Source organism: Sceloporus undulatus, chromosome 2, assembly GCF_019175285.1.
Source record: "Sceloporus undulatus isolate JIND9_A2432 ecotype Alabama chromosome 2, SceUnd_v1.1, whole genome shotgun sequence".
Classification (NCBI taxonomy): Eukaryota; Metazoa; Chordata; class Lepidosauria; order Squamata; family Phrynosomatidae; genus Sceloporus; species Sceloporus undulatus.
Window position 1 is genome coordinate 309945304 of NC_056523.1, and position 14831 is coordinate 309960134.

Consider the following 14831-nt stretch of genomic DNA (forward strand, 5'->3'; position numbering starts at 1 on the left):
TATGTACTTGATTAAGATTTTAATAGGAGTTATATACATAAATGTTTATTAGATGCAAAGTTCCCTGTCCTAAGTGCTATTACTTCCGCATCTCCATACAAAAGCAAAGTGGCTCTTCAGATGTTGTTGGACTGCATCTCCCAGCACCCCTAGCCAATGGTGAGGAAAACTGCATGTTGCAATTCAAGCATATGGAGTACCACAAACCACTGGGGTATGGACTATCACAAGGAACAAACAAGAAGCATATTGTTATCATTTCCAAGAACTATAGCCTTGGAACCATGCTCTTTTCAAAAAATGCTACTAAGGCATTTTGAAATAAAAAATACAGTGCTTTGATAGCTATATGGATATAAATAAAAATAATGGGAAAGCAAAGTTTTCACCACAGTTTTGGCCATGACAAGTGCATGCAGATGTCAGTGTGTACGTCATCCAAGTCCAGATAACTCAGCTGTTATCTGAAGCCTTAAATAATTGTGTTTCTCCCAAAGGGGCACAACATTTAAAAACTAAAGTAGCAATATTTATGCTTGCTTTTGTTTTCCTGTGTTACAGGCCTTTAAAGTAATATAGCCAATGAGCTTGAGACAAAGGTAGAGCATGCCTAAGAGTGAAGCAATGAGAAACAGCCAAACATCCAGTAAGTACTGCTGATACCACATTTGATGAAAAGCATGGGGCTGGAGATGCGTTCCACTTCCCACTTTAAGAACATGTTCTATCCACCCCGCCAGTCTTTGTTCAGGAGGGAATGGATGAGAACGGAGGATGGTGCTTAGACCCTCTGCTGCAGCTTTATACCTGGGTAGAGAAATTAAAAATTTAAATAGAACAATAACAATTGCCAATAAGTTCATTTATGTCTCATTCAGGATGGAATTAATATAGCTAAATGGTCACCATTTTGTATGTTAGGTAGTCAGCAGTTATTTAGAAATAAAGGTGTGATTCTTCACAAATTTTCTTCTTGAAAGAAGTCACAAGTCATTTTAGTAATTTTCTCTGCATTGCAGGTTTTAAAAACTATTCACTATTTGAAATGTATTTTGCACAAAATCACATGCGGTTTTAGGCAGAAAGCAACATTTTCTGTGCAGAAGATGCTGCTACCTTTGCAAAACAATTATGTGCAAGTCCCCAATTAGAGTGCTTTATGTGTAAGAGACAGCCATTTTCTGCACAGAATGTAATATTTCTGCACAGACATATTTCCTGCAGAGAAAATCTTGTTTCCTATGCAAAATGCACACAAAAAACACATGCAAATTTTGTGAGGAATAAATCCTGAACCGTGAAGAGTCTCATCAGTCCAAAATGGAGCCCTGGTGGTGCAGTGGTTAAATGCCTGTACTGCAGCCATTCACTCAAAACCACAAGGTTGCGAGTTCAAGACCAGCAAAAGGGCCCAAGCTCGACTCAGGTTTGCATCCTTCCGAGGTCGCTAAAATGAGTACCCAGACTGTTGGGGGCAAATTAGCTTACTTGCTAATTAGCTTACTTGCTGTTCACCGCTATGATCTTTGGAATAGCGGTATATAAATAAAAAAAACAAAATTCTTATCAGGATTTCTTTTTTTACCATTTTTCAAATAGTTTCAAATATTCTTCCCATCTCTATTAACAAACAAAACACCACTTCTGGCATCTGTTAACCTCCAACTTTTTCCAGATGGTAACATCTCCCCCTGCTCCAGCAACAAAACATTAATATGATACCATTAAAATAAATCTACGATGGCATATACAAGGTTTCTGTAGACTAAAGACCACTTCCTCAGGGGGATGAATCACTCCAGATGTTTGTGTAGACAAGACTGAAAACACACCATTAGAGCCAAGTGACAAGCAAAAGGAGGAATATTATGAACTTGTGTTTCAGGCTGGCCAAGCTTTATTTCTCCTAGCACCGCACACATGGGCTGCATCTGTACTGTTGAAATAATCCAGTTTGACTTCACTTTAACTGCAATGGCTCAATACATTCCAGTCTGACACCACTTTAACTGCCAAGGCTCAATACGATGGAATCTGGGAATGTTGCGGCACCAGAGGTCTCTGACTGAAAAGGCTAAATATCTCACCCAGAATTCCATCACATTGAGCCTTGGAAATTAAAGTAATATCAACCTGAATTATTTCTGTAGTGTGGATGCATCCACAGACACGTGGCATCTCTCCCCTTGTACCCTTCCATACTATAATACAACACTGAGTTTATATTTAGCCTCTTTCTCTTATTGCTCCTGTGCACTCACATTTGTGGTACCAAAGCTGAGGAAGGCTTAACTCACAGAGATTTGTAACATACTTTTTTTCTGTCTTTCAGCACTGAATGAAGACTTCTTAAATATATTTCCTTGTACCTTTAAAATTTTAGCCAAATTGTTTTTTAATAAATTTGCTGACCCTTTCTTTCCCCTTTTTAAACACTGTCAAACTGGTCTCAGAAAAGGGAAAGAGAAAGAATTGGGAGCAGGGAATTGCCATGTGTAGGGTTTGGGACTCTTGGTGGCCAAAAGCTAATGTTGTGTGAATGTCCTGTTTATTGTGCAGTCATCTTTTTCAACTTTCCCCAAACTTCTATTAAAGTTCAGGAGGAGATGTTCTGAAGTAAGACTTCTACCATGTGGCTTCTTCTAACCAGGGAGACTGAAAAGTGATGGAAAGAGACATGATAGCAGGGTGGGGGAGAAGATACATACGACCTTTGCCCACATAATAAAAATACTGTTAACTACAATATTACCATTCAAAATAAATTCTAAAGCACCCTGATAATGAGGCAGAAAAACCCAAAAAGCCTCTTTCAAGAGAAAAGAAAACTTTAGGGAAAGAGGACATTTTGGAACAATGCTAATTTTAATGTATTGGCTGTTTTAAATAGGCAGATGGCACTTTTATTAGTTGTTTCATTTTTGCTTTTTACAAGTTTTGCATATCATGTCATGACTTTGTGCCCTGTCTATTTTGAATGTAAACCTCAAGGTAGGGAACTCTCAAATTAACAATATTTACAGCCACTCTGAGAGCCAGGGTATAAATACTCTAAATAAAACAACAACAACATTATCTGAAACCCACTGCAAGAAGTTGGTAGGTCAGTAAATACATACCTTTGGTCTCCTATGACTTGCTTCATTGTACTTCCAAAGCTGTTGGCCTCTAGCTGGTCTATGCTAACAGAGAGTCCCATGTTTCTGGCTTCCACTCGGATCATGTTGTCATGTTGATCCCCAAACAGAGGAATCCCTACTACTGGCACTCCATGATAAACAGATTCCATCAAACTGTTGAGCCCTCCATGAGTGACAAAGAGCCGAACCTTTGGGTGTCCTAACTCAAGTGAAGAAACATACAAATTCAAAACATAAGCGACTATTGCAATTTGGTTACATCATGGATGGAAATCATGGCCTCCCGGATGTTATTCAGCTATAGCTCCCAGCATCTCTCACCTTTGGCTATGCTCACTAGGGCTTCTGGGAGTTATAATCCAAAAACATTTGGTAGTTGCATTATTCCCACCTTAGGGTTACATGTTGAACTGCTCATAAAACCAGTTTAATATACTCATAGGAGTTTATCACACGGGGACAATTGGAAGTATAAATGGTGATTAACCCATGATAATCCCACAGTTGTACTAATGGTTTTCACACGACGTCGTGTTCAAAGCGCCATTATCCTGTGAATAACCCATGATAATCCTGCAATTGCACTAATGGTTTTCACATGACATCGAGATGAAACGTGATTAAGGTTTCCTCCCCTGAATATCAAGGCAAGAAATAGCAGCAAATCATTCATGGGATTTTCCCATGAATGACTTTTTGCTGTTCATTGCCTGGTTATTCCCTAGTTATTCATGGGATAATGGCTCTTGTGTTAATATCATTTTAATCGCGTTTTATTGTCAATTGTGTGATTTTACGGGTTAATCACTGTTTAAACTCCACATTTTCCCCATGTGATAAACTCCATATAGACATTGTTTGTATGCAACGAAAGCCAGTGTGATATGCACCTGTAATTTTCTTTAAAAAACAACAACGAACAAGACCAATGAAATGATAAGGAGGATAAAAGAATTCACACATTTGTGTTCGTAAAGATGTGAAGATCTATACAAATACATAATGGAAAGGTATTGTAAATGTGTGGAAGAATGGAAAATAAAAACCAATAATTAAAAAAAAAAGGAAAATAGTAAGTAGTAACAAGACAAGTAGATGAATGGAAAAAAATACTTATTTGCCTAGACATCACATGCAGATTGATTCTTGTTGAGGTGCTTAGCACCTCAATCCTGCAGCTTGCTTTTACATGTATGTCCTCTTAGAGCCCATCAGGATAAGAAAAATCTTTGCAAATCCCATATTTTCATTCCTGTATACATCAATTTTATTTTGGAGGTCCACATGACATTTTCTTCATCCCAAAATATTTCCTGGAAATTCCTGACATTACCAAGGACTTTCCATTACTACTTTTCCAGTCAGATTAAATTAATCTAGTATTTTCCAAATTGAAACGTAGCTCTAGTTGGCTATCTATCTGTACTATCTCAGAATTCTCTAAGACAGCCACAACCAATAAACACTGCTATTGTTTCTAGGACACAAATTCAAGAGAGATCAAGCAAAGGAAAAAAGAATTTTAGAAGGATCCATACAGGTTGAAATGTAGGACATGCCCGGGAATAGAAGGATATCTGGTCACCCTGGTTTTGCCTTATATGAAGGAAGCCTACAAAGCAACCAAGGTCTAGTTGTCCTGTGGCAGGCCATTTGAGTATTGTGTACTCTCTCAAACTAATACTGCCTTGCCAGAGCCTCAAGTAAATGTCTTTCTCATAATGTTCTACAAAGCCATTTTAACTATATGGAACCTGGGGGTTTCTCAGTTCAAAGCACATAATCTCACATCAGCCTATCATTCTTCCATAGCGTGAAAAATTTACTTTCCCCTCCTGGCTGGGGATTCTTGGCAGTGGAGGCTAGTGGCTCTCATCCGTCCTAGTGAATCTACTCCAGTTTTTACTCTGAACTTTAAAAAGCTGTCTGAGATACTAAACCTTAATCCCAGAATAAGTGTATCACTTTCCCTTTAAAATTCAAAGTAAAAAATAGTATGGATTCACTTCTGCACTGATACAACAGCCACGAGCATCTAATTTTGAAGGTGTAGCCCCACAGTGTAACTTTCCCAGACTAGAGACTTATTTGCTCACATCGGCCTGTTACAAACTGCCAAAATAAAGCTGCTTTGGGTCTCTTTGGAGGTATGCTATTTAAATGATGCATGGGTCCTAAGAGTCCGGAAGTCGCGCCAAAGCCACACTCCATTCCTAAGCACTGGAGTGCAGCTTTGGCGCAGCTTCCGAATTCTTAGGATTCATGCATCATTTAAACAGCATACATCCAAAGAGACCTGAAGCAGCTTTATTTTGGCAGTCTGTAACAGGCCTTAGTTTGGCCTTGTCAGTGGCTAAAGAACCACATCAATAAAAATTGAACAATGAAAGGAAAAGAAATAAAACACCAAAAAGGGGGAGGGAGAAGATTATTGTTGCATCTATGCTCCCAGGAAAACTACCGTATACTCGTTTTTGATATTCTGCGATGTTTGTTGTTGTTTCTGATGTTTGTATGTAGCTGGTCTGTTTTGCTCTAATTGGAAAAAAATGGCTTTGGCTTGTGGCTAAAGAGCCAGCTTAATTATTACTGCAGCAGTCTGCAAGTAATACAAAAGATTATATTACTAGAAATCTGGACAAGAAATTGCAAAGAAAATCCTAGATTTGAAATGCAGCTGGGGATTCTGTCAATCTGTGGCAGGCCATTTAATGACCATTCTTGATGGGGATTCTGGCTTCTTGTTGCTTTCCTGTCCAAAATCTGAAATTTAGCATTTCAGGATTATTGTTGGAGCTACTTGTCATGTGTGTTGCCACCGTGTTGTGTGGACATAACTAATCCCCTGGCCCTTCCTTTTTGTTCCCAGATGCCTGGCTCATTTTCTCTGAAATACCCTCTTTATAAGTTTTTAATTTTTAGTGCCCGAGGAGTCTGCTTCTCTTATGTTTTTGTTTTAGCATACTGTTAAGGGGGGGTTCAAGGTGTGCTCCTTCGTAATTTCCTTACCTAGCAAGTCATTCTGAGGAAGCCACTCTGCAATTTTCACATTTGGAGCCAGGTTTATCTCCTTTGGCCAGTGAGAGACCTGATACCTCCAAATAACGCCTTGTGGAAGTTGTGCAAAACTTTTATTGATCTCTTTTAGCAGTTGTGGGAATGGGATTGATGATAACATGGATCCCAAGGTCACAATGATAAAGCCAGCTTCTCCTGTGCTTTCAATAAAATCTTCAAACTCCTGGAAATAGAAAGGTTGGGGGGGGGGGATATTGGATTATTACAATCTACTATTAAGGTTCTAACACTTTAATTTAAGGAATAAAAGATTTCTAAATAAGATAAATGGCAGGTGGTTATTATGATGGCCTACATCTTGTGTGGCCAATGTGTGATTCTCCAGAAATGACTTCAGTTACCAGCATGACCCATAATGAGGGATGATGGAGATATTAGTCCATCAATGCGTGGACAGCTACAGGTTTCGCTTCCCTGTCTTAAAACCAATTGCTTGTCCCAGCCAGAATAGACCCATTAGACCTGGGTTAGTCAACAGTTATGGAAATTTGATTTAGTGGGTCTGTTTAGTGGAATTCTGACTAGTAATTAGATTTAAGATTATGTTTGCCAACAGTCATCATTTTTCAGGTCTATGATATATTTAATATTTAGTATGTATTATTTTGTTTTGTTTTCAGTGGTATTTGTATCACTAAATCCATTGGAAGTTATTTATTTCAGTGGAGAAACTGGAAAAAAAACTGGATTTTTTTGAGTAACAAAATAAAATATTTTTTAAAAAATCAGATCAATAGAAGTGTAACTACAGGGGATTTATTATTATTATTATTATTTATATAGCGCTGTAGATTAGGGTTGCAGGCAAAATGAGGGCATTTCCCTCAATAAAAATGGTGACCCACCTCCTGAGATTATCCTTCGGTCTCTAAATGTCTAGCATTGCAGAGAGTGAACCATTGAAAAGCATTCACATCTAGAATTTTCTGTTTCCATCTACCTGATAACTTTGCCTGCCCCTTTCCTTTGGATTCTAGGCAATAGCTGCTTTTACACTGCAGAAATAATCCAGTTTGACACCACTTTAACTGCCATGGCTATGGAATTCTGGGAACTCTGCTCTGGTGCCACAACAAACTACAGTTCCCTAAATTCTATAGCATTCAGCCATGGCAGTTAAAGTGGTATCAAACCGAACTATTTCTGCAGTATGGATACATCCTATATTTTGAAGGGCTCAAGTTAAATTTACTGCACTGTTAGAAATGTGGGGACTGAAGGAAAATTTTATTGGGAGGGACAGATTTTTTGCTATTTGGGGACAGAGCCCTCTTTCCCCCATCCTCATAGCTACACTTCTGCAGCTCACTACCATGAGTTCCCCTACCCTCAGCTTCACGGAACAATAAAAATGCAGCAGAGTCTTACCTGTGGCAATGGTTTTGCTGGTTTTGCCAATAAGCCACCAATATACACTGTGCTGGGAAGAAGAGGCCGCACAAATTCGATGGAGAAGTCAGTGTCATAAATCCACAGTTCTGCTTTCAAGTACAGCTCAGGGAGAGCAGGTCTGGGCGTGGCTGGGAAATGTTCCCGAATAACATTGTCAAATTTGTCATATATCTGGTTTTTTTATTTTTGGTGCAAAAAGTGACATCAAACAGTTTTTCAGGCGTTCCCAGAAATCCATGCGGTCACTTAGAAGGGATTGGGCCAGAGGGACGTATGACAGAGGACTTGGTATTCCAGCCTGCGGTGCATTCACAAAAGTCCCAGGATAGACAGCCACGAAGGGTAGTCCTAGTTTCTCTGCAACCAGGAAAGAGCAAGGATTGAATGCATCAATCACCGCAAGGTGAAATTTCTCCTGCTTCAAAGAGCTGAGAGTCCTTGATTCATTCAGCACAAAATGGCATTGAGATGCCAGGTGGCCCATCAGATCAAGGTAAGAATGAACTGTTGTTCTGGAGGAGAAAAGAACAAAACATTACATTAACTGCTCCCATGTTGTTTTGGGCAAGATTTCCATTAACGTAATGCTTGGCATAAAATTATTGGCAATCGTTCAGATTGTAAATTACAAATTACAAGTGATTATATTTATCATTCATATAAACTGTCTTATGAAACAGCATGAATGGCATTGTCATTAGGGGAATGCAGAGGGTGGGACCAGTGCCGTGGTCAAAAACGTGTGAAATAAGCTCAGTAATTCTAGTGGAAAATGTTCCATAAAATGGCCAGTCCCACAACTTCGTTTCTCTAGATCATTTTGCTGATCTTGCATGTTTAACTGGGAGTAAGTTCCACTGAACTCAAATGGCTTACTTCGGATTAGATATGCTTGGGCTGTGCTGCTAATCTCCAATTCAAGGCAGGCACTGTATTGTCCTCCATATATTGTTGAACTACAACTCCCAGCAGTCCTGGCCAGCATCTCCAATAGTGGGAAATGCTGGAAGTTCCTGTCCAACAGGTGGATGGCCACAAAATTCCCACACTGTTCTAATTCTATCCCCATGTCCTAGTGGTATGGAGTTCCTATCAAACCTTTGGGGTGTATATACTGTATATATGTGCAATGTTCAACCTTATTCTTATTCTTTTTTTTTAATCCAGTAAGGCAACTGTGCTAATGCTGTGCCATGATGTCTAGTGCTTTCTCATAATACAGCTGCTGTTTTGTTCCAAAAACAATTTATTTGGTGCTACCTGCTCTAAGTGTATACTTGACATATCTAGTTTGAGGTATTTGTGGACACCTTCAAGAGACCCAGTGCCTACAATAACTAATTTTCTGATTGGATCCTTATATATCAGTAGGTTGACCCTTCTGTACTTTGTCCTTCACAAGCTTAATTGCATATGTGTTGTTTGCTCTGGCAACTCTATCAGACTTTAAAAATACTAATATTCCAGCTATCGTTATCCCAGTGTGCTACAAAGAGTAGTATTTTTTATTTTATTTTTTTTAGAAAATATGAAAATGTTTATTTGGGAAGTGTAGTAATAAGAAGCCTAGAACCCACTGCTGGATAGATCACATAAGGTAAGGTAATCACATAAAGTTCAGCATTTGTGGCACAAAACTGCTGTTCACCACTGGTACAATGTCACATTTTTTCTTTCTGGTTTATTTTTCTTTTAAAAGATCTGCATAATAAAAAATGAATGAAAAATATTAATTAAAAGGAACCATTGAGGTTGAAAAGGGGGAGAAAGCCTCCCATGTAGTTTGAATGTATTTCCCAAATTAAAATACTGTAATATTTATTAAGTCAGTTTTCTTTGACCAGTACAGGTTATTAATACAGTTGAAGAAACAAAGATAGAAGAAGAAGAAGAAGAAGAAGAAGAAGAAGAAGAAGAAGAAGAAGAAGAAGAAGAAGAAGAAGAAGAAGAAGAAGAAGAAGAAGAAGAAGAAGAAGATGATATCATCACTTATGAACAGGGCAAGGACTTACAATACAGACCATATACCCAAGTATATGAAGAATTGTACTCCAAAGGCTGCCTAAAATTGCATACCGTCCAACCTTGGTATTTAGAGTCCTAGTCCAAAGCTCTGTCCACTACATCATACTGGATCCCTAATTTCACAGGTTGACACATCTAACTTTGAGCATTTCAGACAATCAAAGCTTTTATTGTTTCTTGCTATATGTAATTAATATTAAAACTATTAAAAATACCTCCCCTTCAGACAATCCTTTGTAAAGTTGTGAAACCATTTGTTGTATTCATCGATAACGTTTTCACTAGCTGACCATTTTGTGACTTGATAAGTATCAGAATGTTCATAGTGTCGTCCTAAAAAGATACATGGATTTTTATTTTTCAAAAATAAATGTAAAAAACAACAACAACAACACAAAACTTTTCAATAAAGTTTTACTTTTGGCCAAGATCCTGCATCAGGAGGCATAGCTGTCCCATGTTGTTATGCCTCCATAACTTACATTGCCCAACGCTACCCTTCAAAACCCCATCTTATAAACCTGGCCGCCCTCCCAGTACTGCCATTTCCAGGTTGTCCAGGGGAGTATCAGTGGCAATGCATTTAACCATTTTCCTGTAGCTGGAAGTGCTAAAACAGCCATCAGGCGGTATCTCTACAGGTACTTCGGAGGTCCCTGCAGATGATGTCCTTCTAGAGTATCCAGCTAAATTGGGGTGGGCCATGGGCCACATGAGACCCGTTCAGGTCTCCCTAAAGGTCATAAAATTTTGTTAATTTTTTTAAATCCCAAAATGCTCTCTAGCAGTCTTGGAGGCATTTTTGCCAGGTTTTGGGGCCACCGGGCAATTTTATGTCCAGGGGAAGTCATTTTTAAAACCAGAATTGACTCACTGCCTGCTTTTTTTTAAAGGCCAAAAACATGATGGAAATGCTTCCCACACTCCTTTGGGGACAGTTATTTTTACAAACATATTTGGTGGTGGTGGGGTGTTCCCCTATGAGGTTGTGTGTGAGTACTGTGTGTCTTCAAGTTGTTTCCAACCTGCAAATCTTTTAGAAAAACTCAGAAAAATTCCTGAGATCAATAAAAAATTTTTGGGGGGGGAGCAGGCCCCTCCCTCCAAAAAACTTAATTGGATGAATTTGAAATGAATGTGAACAACAAAGATTCAACCCAGATTCTACCTGGATTATTTTCACCATCTGAATATCCCCTAAGAAGCTTGAATTTACATTATATGAATGTTTTTAGCTTTTGTTTTGTAATGTCCTACATTTTTCTTTAATGGCCTACATTTGGTGGTGTCTTGTCCTTCTTTGCGGTTATGACATCTGGTCACTCTGAATATTAAGCAATTTGAGAAACCTTTGGGCGTTTTACCTGGAGTCAACCTTACTCCTTCTTGTAACAACATTCGAACTTCGTGGCCCCTCTTGTGGAGAATGTTTGATATTTCATCCATCAGGAGATAATGGCTTCCCCCTGTTCAGAGACTGGCATTAGAAAATGGCTTACGCATCCTAATGTCAATAGATCATGGTGATTACAAAGCAGCTGGAATTCATGGGGCAGATGTACATATTTTGTGTTTATAGAGGTACATTCAATCATCAGAACCCCTAGTATGTTGGCGGCACTAGGGCTGGTGTCACCCAATGCAGTCACTCATAGTGTCACTCCCCACATTGACTTCCTCCCATATCTTTGTACTAAAGTTACTCATAAACTGTCATTCTCGTACATCACTGAATGTAATGTTAACACATTGACTTCCTCCCATAACTTTGCGCTTTTACTCAGAAACCGTAATTCCTGTTTATCACTGAGTATCATGATAACATTTGTGACATAAACAACTAGCAAAATTAACATTATATTTTAAAATTTTAATATCATATGCACAGCCTAAATGTATATAGATGTGGATGGTTTCATGTTGTTAAAGTGAGCATATGGCAAGATGTGCTGTTTTAAAGAAAAAAATTAAAATATTAAATTTTAAAAATTAAAATTTTAAGATACATATAGCTTCTCCTTTCCCTCTTCCTGAGCCCCAGCCTACTTGCACCATCTCTTCAGCATTTTAAAGGGACACAGGCGAATGCCACAGCCCATGCCAAAAAGCAGATGTTTAAGTGGAAGTTGTGTCACCCCCTTTCAGGTGTCACCTGGTGCGGTCTGTACCCTGTGTACCTTCTTAATGATGTCCCTGCCCATTTGTAGAAATGCAATGCAGGTCATCATCTTGGGGAAACAATGTGAGAATGGTGCAGTGGAGCCAGTGTTCGTAGAGTCAAAGACCTGGGACATTTTGATTAGGAGGTCTTTGACATCATTTGCCAGCTACCTTAGATTTCTCTTTTCCTTACCTGCAATCCCCACAGTAACTGAGGGAAATGAATTGTCCCTGTCATGGTTGTTATGAGCTATTCCTGCTGTAATTCAATGTATTTCAGAGCAGCACTGGAAAAGATCTGCATTTTTCTATGCCATTGTACTTAATGGGACTTGAGAATCCACATTTTGTTATCTATGGGAGGTCCTGGAACTAGTCCCTGGTGGATACCAAGGGCCAAGTGTACAATTAAAATGCATTCAGAGTTTAGAATACATGCTTAAATCCCAAGAGAACCCACTCAAAACAAGCTAATAACTGTGCCACACCAAATGCCTCCCTGTATAGGGAGTTGCAGGCATCCCTGGCTATTCCATATTTAATAATGTATAGCCATATAATGTGTAACTGCAAACAAAAAAAAATCTGAGGCATATTACAATCTGTGGAAAAAATATGTTTGCCAGGAACAACAAACAGTAGAAGGCATCAGAAAAGCTGATAATGAAAGCACCTTGGTGCTCAGTCAACCCAAGAGCAGGTCCCCCCCCCCAGCTTGCAAACATTACATTTTTTGGACTACAGTTCCCAGAAATCCTTCAGGCAGGGCTTCTGACACTTGTAAGTTGTAGTTTTTCTTTCAATTGTCACTGAATCACACCAACCAACACTGTCTGCAGTCAATACTGAATGCAACCCCACTGAAGAAGACACATGTTCCGTGATCAAATACTATTCAGTTTTGTAAACTCACCCATAAAGGCAAGGGTTAGGACCTTAAATCCCCCAAGTTGCAGGAATTGTGAAAAAAGCAATACTACAACAAGCAGCTTCTCTATTACAGCCATGTTCGGCAGCTTAAACTAAACAGGAGTCCAATGAAGCAATCTTTCCCAGTGATCCCTGTTTGCACAAAGTTAATAAGGTGGAGAAAGGAGAGTAAAGTTCTGCCTTGTGTGACTTCTGTGACAGATAAGAAATGGGAGGAGACTCACACCTTGAAACCTTACAGGAAGTGCAACATCATGATGTTCTATTTTCTGTTCTTAAAATCCAGAGCATGATGCACAAAGACATAACTAGCCAAACAACCGGTAGAAAATAATGATCTACACCTCTTTTAATAAGTTACCAGCTCCAGTAGTATCATGATCTGTACCTAGATGAAGTCCAGCAAATTGAAAAAACAAACAAACCCTTCTATTACAAAAAGTAGGATTCCCCATCACTTGTCTGAATGGAAAGATTGCACTCTTGTAGAAATGCCTTAAACAGAATTGTGCGCAATTATGATGATGCCTTTATTTTCAGAGTGGAAGCAATCAAGAGCCAGTATGGTTTAGTGGTTTAAGTGTCGGACTATGACTCTGGAGACCAGGGTTCAAATCCTAGCTCAGCCATGTAAACCCACTGGCTGACCTTGGGCAGGTCACACCTTCTCAGCCTCAGAGGATGGCAATGGCAAACCTGCTCTGAAGAAACTTGCCAAGAAAACCCCATGACAAGTTCGCCTTAGGGTTGCCATAAGTCGGAAACAATTCAAAGGCACACAACAACAACAAATCAGTTTGGTCTGCAATCAGTGTTCTAGTCCAGGGGGCTAGGTTTTTGTTCCTGCAGCCCTTTGGTGGCCATAAGGACTGTCAGAAATTCAAAGGTGCAGGGAGAAGGGAAGTAGATGGTAGAATAGTCCTTCATATTAAATAGCACAGGGCCTCTCTTGCAACCTATTTAAAAATTAACCTTGTTTGGGGCTAGAAAAAGGGCAGCCTAAGGACATTTGGAGAGGTCAGGAGGTGCAAAAACAGCTGGAGCACTTGGCCTCCACTTGACTCTAGGAAGTTGTAGAAGTACTGCTCCACAACTAGCAGGAGAGAACGTATGCCCAGTTATAGCCCCTGTGCTTTGCATATTTGGCTGTCCTTCCAAGGATGGCTTCCTGTTAGGGCAGTGCTTCTCAATTATTTTCTGTCATGCCCCCCCCAGGAAGAAGAAAACATTTCGCGCCCCCCGCGCGACTGTAAATAGTATCATTTGTCTATACAGTTTTTATAAGTACACCTCTGCATAACACTGTATCCTGAGCCTCGCACCCCCCCTGGGGGGCCCGCCCCACTATTTGAGAAGTACTGTGTTAGGGACATGTTTTTGTTCTTGTTGTTCTTGTGTGCCTTCAAGTTGTTTCTGACTTATGGAGACCCTTAGGTGAACCTATCATGAGATTTTCTTGGCAAGATTTGTTTTTTGTGGGTTTTGCGGGCTATGTGTATTCCTGATGCTTAGCCTGCATCTGTGGCTGGCATCTTCAGAGCAATGAAATCCGAAGATGTCAGCCACAGATACAGGCGAAATGTCAGGAATAAACTCTTCCAGAACAAGGACACATAGACCGAAAAACCCACAAAAAACTATGGATGCTGGCCATGAAAGCCTTTGACTTCACATTGTTCAGAGGAAGTTTGCCATTGCCTTCCCCTGAGACTGAGAGCATGTGACTTGCCCAAGTTCACCCAAATGGTTTCATAGCCAAGCTGGGACTGAAACCCCAATCTCCAGGGTCCCAATCCAACACTCAAACCACTAGCTGTCTGTCTGTTAGTGACATTTGTTATTGCTGTTAACTATGTACACTCAAGTCGATCTCACCTCCGGGTGCCTCTGTGGATAAGACATTTCCAAGACTCCCTATCCTCCAGTACTTTCCTTAGTCCTTGCAGATTCATACCTGTGACCTGATCCCCTCCCCCCTCACCATTCCCTTCTCCTTTTGTGTCGTGTCTTTTTAGATTGTAAGCCTGAGGGCAGGGAACCGTCTATTATCCTCTCTGTTGTAAGCCGCCCAGATTCCCAGTGATTGGGTGGCATATAAATAAATCC

At 39.7% G+C, this 14831-nt stretch overlaps 1 protein-coding gene across 1 annotated transcript; it reads right to left on the bottom strand.

Moving 5' to 3' along the window:
- Positions 1-2: 2 nt before the first annotated feature.
- Positions 3-12889, bottom strand: LOC121922236 (UDP-glucuronosyltransferase 3A1-like). Its single transcript, XM_042451379.1, is given in 8 exon segments — positions 3-807; positions 3120-3339; positions 6150-6381; positions 7587-7790; positions 7792-8122; positions 9851-9968; positions 11000-11101; positions 12709-12889. Coding segments are annotated over 8 exon segments (1578 nt in total). The 5' UTR covers positions 12803-12889; the 3' UTR covers positions 3-530.
- Between the last annotated feature and the right edge of the window lie 1942 nt (positions 12890-14831).